The 6,743-nt window shown below is 39.9% G+C and overlaps 1 protein-coding gene across 1 annotated transcript; it reads left to right on the forward strand.

Moving 5' to 3' along the window:
• Positions 1-16: 16 nt before the first annotated feature.
• Positions 17-2,693, forward strand: MCFD2 (multiple coagulation factor deficiency 2, ER cargo receptor complex subunit). The gene is made up of 4 exons (XM_042892087.1): positions 17-122; positions 402-550; positions 1,261-1,420; positions 2,241-2,693. Exons 2-4 carry the CDS (start codon positions 411-413, stop codon positions 2,370-2,372), a joined length of 432 nt encoding a protein of 143 aa, XP_042748021.1. The 5' UTR covers positions 17-122; positions 402-410; the 3' UTR covers positions 2,373-2,693.
• Positions 2,694-6,743: the final 4,050 nt, after the last annotated feature.

Genomic DNA, 6,743 nt, shown 5'->3' on the forward strand with positions numbered 1-6,743 from the left:
TGGTGCGGCCGATGGGCGGGGCGCGCCTGCGCAGTAGCAGAGGGGCGGTGTGATGGTGGTGGGCCCGGCGCGGGAAGGCTCCACCTGCTGGGCACGGCGCGGTGGCTGCTATCCGCCGGCGGGTGCGTAGCGCGGCCGGGTCGCGGTGTAGCCGCGCCGACGGGCAGGGCCGGGCGTAGGGCCGCTGTCACGGCCCCCTTCTCTGGGCGCCGGGGAGGGCGGGGGATAAGTGTAAACAACGGCTGTGCTGGCTTCACGGTGTCCGGATCGATGCGCCGCGGTGCTGAGCGCGAACTTTGGCCCCGTTATCGCGGGCAGGGCTGCGTTCTGGAGTTCGGCCGGGCTGTTTCGTCCCGTTTTGGTCTAAGGGAGTGTATGTGTGCGTGTGTTCTTTTTTCCAGGAGACCACGATGGCCCCCGTGAGCTTTAGGAGCCCTCTGCTGTTCTGCCTGGTGGCCGCATGGCTCGGCCCTGTCCCGGCCGAGGAGCCCGCGGCGGAGAGTCTGTCCTCACACGGCCGCCTCGATAAGAACTTGGTGCAGGATAAAGAGTAGGTGCTCTGCGAGTACGAACTTCTCCGTGCTTTGCTCGTCTCTGAAGTCGGGTTACGTGAGCTGGGTCGCAGCCTGGGGCACCCTCTTTCCTCGCGGTGTTGTATGAACGGGTGGAGTCAGAGATGAGGCATTCGCTCAGTAAGTTTAGTAGGGATGTGAGGTATATGGAAAGGTCGTACTGGACCTTTAGTCCCGTTCACAGTATGAATCATTCCTTACAGGCATCTTGGCTACCTAGATCAGCATAACATAAACAAAGCTGTGTTTTAAAGAGGTAGGGGCGAGTTTTATTCTTCCTTGCTTCTTCATACATAAAAGAGACTTGGCAGCAATGACATTCCCTGCTTCACGTTTGACTGGGAGCGATCTTCCTCCAGTTACTGGGCTTTGGAAGGCAGCCAGAAGGAGATTCAGGGCACTGCTTCACTTTTCTATAATCTGTTAAGTAGGCCAGAAGAAAAAGGGACAGCTATCTATGATACCAGAGACCACTACAGCACCCGTAGCAGACAACCTTTGTACCCTCCTCATTTCATTATAAAATACCTTTCAGTTGTGGGCAGCCTGCAGGGTGCTTTAGAGATACGTGGTATCCATGTACTTGGCTGCTTGATCTAAGACTAAATTTTACGTAAATCAAGAATTAATAATTAACTGTTAACACAGTGTTTTGTCATGTTGTTTTTTTTTTTCTTTTTTTCCATAGCCACATCATGGAACATTTAGAAGGAGTTATTGAAAAACCGGAGTCTGAGATGTCTCCACAAGAGCTGCAGCTGCATTACTTCAAAATGCATGATTACGATGGCAATAATTTGCTAGATGGGTTAGAGCTTGCTACTGCTATATCACATGTCCACAAAGAGGTAGATGAATATTGTAACAGTTTGCGTGCTTAGAAAAAGTTCTGAAAAGCAGTTCGATGTAGAGCATCTACAATACACCTTCAGGGCAGTTACAGTACAACAGTTTGGTCTGAAAATGAGACTGTCTCCCATTTGGTTTGACTTTGGTTTGACTTGAAGTCCTGGCTTCATCACAGTGTTTCACATCACAGTTTTCAAGAAGACTCCACTGTAGTTTAAACTTCAGTGTGAATGAAGAGTGGAAGTGATTTGATAGAGAGGATTCTTCGATTGGCAGAGATGGGGAGAGGAGAAAGGGAAATTATCCAAATTGGAATTAAGCTAAAACAAGGTTATTGAAGTAGCATGTGGTGATGCTGCTGCAGGTCCTGAGACTGCTGTTTTCAATTCGAAAATGTCGCTGCTGTGAGTATGCAAAGTGCAGGAGACCTCTGCACATAGTGTGACAAGAACCAGTCATAGCGTGCCTTTATCTTTTCCTAAACACATTGTCATCCTGGCTATGAACATTTAAGGACAAATGGAGATATAATTGCTTTGGGAAGATAATGCTGACACAATATCTCACACTGACCTTTCAAAAATTTCAATTCAGAATATAACTTCATGTATATTGTTTTGAAAGGCAGAGAATGTAGACTTAATAGCTTGCATCTGGTAAAATTTGCTTATATTGAAATAAATAATTACATAACACCTAGTGCCACATTAAACATCAAACATGAGCTGCTTAACAAAAACCAGTTGTCAGTAATCTGTCAAATGTGCAGCTGCATGAGAAAGATGGCTTAACTGTTGTCTTGTTTTTTTGTTGTTGTAGGAAGGTGGTGAGAATACCCAGGCAATGAAAGAAGAGGAGCTAATTAGTCTAATAGATGACGTCTTAAGAGATGATGATAAGAACAATGATGGATACATTGACTATGCAGAATTTGCAAAATCACTGGAATAAGGTTTTGAAGGGGGCTTGTTTCTCCATCTAACAGAATGGGAATGTGACCCAGTATAATGTGATTTATTAATCATGTCAACCTTTGTGCTGAGGTATTTGTGAGCTGAAGTGTCCAGTTGAATTTGTTTGCAAACTCTGTGTGTTAAGAGGCTGGCTAATCTCAGAATGGTAGCCACGCTTGACTAAAAGTAGGTACGTATATGAATCTCGAATGATGGAAGCATCAAAATATTTCCATAGGCCACAGCTGGCAAACTCTTAAGCTAAATGTGAATACTTAATACAATCAAATACAATCCAAATTCCTCTTTTTTTTTTTAATTGAGTTGTATAAAACTTGTTTGCTTATGTCTTCTACTTTAATTTATGACATACCTACAAAGAAAAGATGATGACTGCGTGAAGTTGTATATAAAGAAGAAATTTCCTTTTTGCTAATTTCAAAGGAAATTTTCATAGTATGGTGCTTGAAACAGCAATTGTAGAAGATGAAGGTGGTTTGTGTTTGAGGTCCCTCTGATACCATATGGACTTTAATACTATCTCCAAAGAAATCGAGTATTTTTAAATATATGTACTTGCTAGCATACCCTTACACATTTATATATAAATGTACACTTTTCAGTTTCTTCTCATCCTTCACAAATTTACTTTTTATTTTTAAATTTTTCTCTACCTTTCGTGGTCTTTTGTTAAGAAAATGAAAGTATTTTTAATTCATATACAATGTTGTATTAATGCTGCATAACATCTACTAGAATACCTTCTGCTATCTCGTTTTGAAGGTCACATTAACTGTAAACCAGCTCAATACTGAACTTTCTTTTCAATTTGGTTCTTAAAGTATCAGCCAGCAGGATAATCTGTGAGCAAGTAATGCTGCCTTGTTGAGGTTTAATTTCATATTTCTTGACACATAAGTTACAGTGTTACTTTCAGGAGGTATTTAATCGCTGTTTAAGGATACTTGAATGTCTGTAAACAAACATGGTTCTAGGAATGTTTTCACTGTCCTCAATACTTGCTAGGTCAAGCAGTTTAAGGATGTGATGTACAGTGATGTACAATGATGTGCTGCTGCTTTATTGACATATGGTTACTATTAAGCATAGCTGAAATCTTAAATTGCATTCAAACACTGTCCATGAATAGAAAATCTAAATGTTAGCATTTCTGTAAAGTGCATAAAGAGCTATTTTCTGTACAAAATTATTCTTATACAAGAGAAACACATTTGTAAAAGAAATTATTCCATTTGTTTAAATGTTTGCACAATGGATCCTGTGTTGGACTTTTTTTTTTTTTGTAATAACTACTTTGTGACCAGGCTCATGCTGGTTGTACAAACAATAAAAAGAAGTTGGGATTGTAGCACTTAGGAGCCAACGTGTAATGTGGGAAGTTCTAGTGAGGCATGTGCTTAATTTTCCAATAGAAAGCCCATCTGTGTTACTAGCAGAAATCTTAAAAACAAAATAATTATTTTTTATTTCCATGGTAATAAATTTGGAGTGAAAGTTGAATCTGAAGAAAGTACAGCGAATTGTTAATGGATGGGAAGGGAAGGGAGACAGAGGGCTCTGAACATTTAAAGATTATTGATCCTGGCAACTCTTACGTGCTTATTTCATAAGCTTTTTTTGGAATTACATTGGACCAAGAAACTGACTTCTATGTCCAGCTCTTAAGAATCATTGTTTACTTATCAAGTGCAGTGGTCTTAGAGACTAAGAAAAATGCTTAAGCTTAGTCTAGCAACCAGTTACGTGGCATGTATTTATATAAATGTCTTGTTTACATGGTTATTAATAGTTATCCTATGTGGCAAGGGATGTCTTGTATCAGGAGTAATGATGATAAATACAGATATTGTGGATAGCATTTTTTACCAAATAATTTAAACATGTTTTTATGGAGTCAGAAGCTTGTATAAATTGAGAAATTGCTTGCCAAAAATGGAGAATAAAATCGGCACCTTTCATTTCACAGTGCTTTAAGAGAGAGTAAAGTAAAAGTTCTGCTTTCCTAGAAAGATGTACAGCTCTTGAAATATCCAAGCTGAAACCTGCAGCATCATGTGTTTAATCATCATCCTAAAACAAAGACATCCATTTAATTAAGTGCACTTAAAGATAAAAGGTTGAGTCAATTTTTTTCAATTTTTTTTTTATAGTTTAAGTAATTTGTGTGCTTGTTGTAACTCATGCAGTACCCTAAATATGTTGGTACAAGTCATGTAGACATACAGTGTTCTCCAGCTTGAGTATTTAATGGAGAAAACAGGGCCTTTATGGCAGAAGTACTCACCAGCTAAAAAGCTGCTTTACCTGCTGAAGAACAGTACTGTCTATTTCACAGTTAAGATAATAAATGGATAATAAAGCAGGAGAAGTGTTTGATACTGAGTGTTAACTGCATCCCCGTCAGAAACAGAAAGCTAGGATAAAACCTGTGCAGTCTTCGTCCCTTCCAAGTCTATGATCTCAGGGAACTAGAATTAGTTTTCCCCATTAGAGGTACATCTGGCCTTACATTACTGTACACCGTTTAGTTTAGTTAAAGCATCTAGATTGTCTGCTTGGACCTTAAACAGTACTACCTAATCAGCAGCTAAAGAAAACACTTGAACTGATTCCTGAATATTCATAAACTGAGCTATTGGTCACTGGTCCACCTAGATCACAGTCAAAAGGGGAGAAGCCTTTTTAAAAAGTGCAAATTATTAATGCCAAAATGCTTTCAGCAACTGTTTTGTTTGCAAACTCGCACAAACTTCAGTATCTTCTTTTGGCTCATAACTTGTGGCCTCAAAATGTCTTAAATTCATTACAAAATGGTTAAACTTACAAATCCTGATCTCATCTAAAGCATTTTCTTAATATTGGCAATTTGCTAGAGTGGAAACAGTAATTCAGGAATGATGTTCTCCTCCTTACAGCCACTAGATAGCGTATCAACACCACAAACTTGTTCTTGGCAGTATGCAACTTGAAGTGATTCATAATGGATTTCTTTACAGTATCAACCACTATCGTGAATACCAGCAAGGCCTGCTCCTCTGTCTTTTAACAAGAGCATGTTGCCAATACAATGCTGGTTACTACTAATTCATTTTCATTGCTTAGGGACTCAAACCTGCCTGAAGTGACAGTAAAGCAACTGATGTAATAGTGTCAGTAAAAACAATGTTGTAACAGAAGGCTTCATAAAGCAAGCACCAGGCCTGACTTGACTTCTTGACCATCACTAGTTGTTGACCACTATGAGAAGGACTGCTGAGGTATCAATAGTAGTCTCAAACAACGTTAGAAAATGTTAGGGGTTTTTAGTAGGACCTGAAGCCTCACCATTTTTGCATCTCAAGTTAGTAAGAGTCTCTTATTATGAGACATACTTACAGTGTGAGCTGATGTTAAGCTTAAGCGTTGGCTTAAAGTACAATCTCCTACTTTCTTCATCTCCCCCATGACATTGTCACTGTCTGCCTACTGCATCAAGAAACAATTCTAAGTTTTTAGCCAACAAATTAAAACAAGGATCATTATATACTTTAGTCTGTGTTATTTACCATCACAAAGAGTTTGTGCTCTAAATGTTTCATTGGCACAGATAGCTGTCTGTATTGAATGAGACCTATTATAAGAACAATTATTTGTGCCTTACAGAAAGTTTAAGTTCGGTTACGTTTTTGTTCCTGCTCTTCTAAATTCTGAAACATCCTAAATATAAGAGCTAATACATGCTCTAATTGTCACTACCTTGCTCAGCTGAGTGGCAGTTGTGCACTTAGGTAGAGGGCAGCGTAACACACGACTCAAAGTATACTGTCAGGTATGACATTTTACAAGAATTCAGTTCTGCAATGAAATAGTGTCAACCTCTGCCACTTAATCCCAGTGACTGACAGCAATATATGTCAAGAAGGCAGATGTCAATAAACCCAGAGAATGGGTAGGGAAGATCTCATAGAAGGCAAACCTCGGGGAAAAACAAATTACAGAGAGCTGTCAGCTCCTTCAACAAATGCTAATAAGAAACCAATTGCAAGCTATACCACTTTTGAGGAAGGAAAGGAAATTCAGCACAATTTAGCTAATGTATAACATTTTAATTGACCACAAGCATGAGAGAGATCGGTAAAGAAGAAAGTAGGTCAGCTAGTGGAGAGCATACAACAATATGTCATCCATAAGTGTATGTATATATCATAGAATCAGAGAATCGTAGAATGGCTTAAGTTAGAGGGGACCTTAAAGCTCATCTGGTTCTAACCTCCCTGCCATGGGCAGGGCTGTCACCCACCAGCTCAGGCTGCCCAGCACCTCATCCAACCTTGGGTAGAATGCTTTCAAGGAGGGGGAATCCACAATC

The sequence above is a fragment of the Lagopus leucura genome, unplaced genomic scaffold, assembly GCF_019238085.1.
Source record: "Lagopus leucura isolate 7727_CA_CO unplaced genomic scaffold, USGS_WTPT01 Super-Scaffold_73, whole genome shotgun sequence".
Taxonomy (NCBI): Eukaryota; Metazoa; Chordata; class Aves; order Galliformes; family Phasianidae; genus Lagopus; species Lagopus leucura.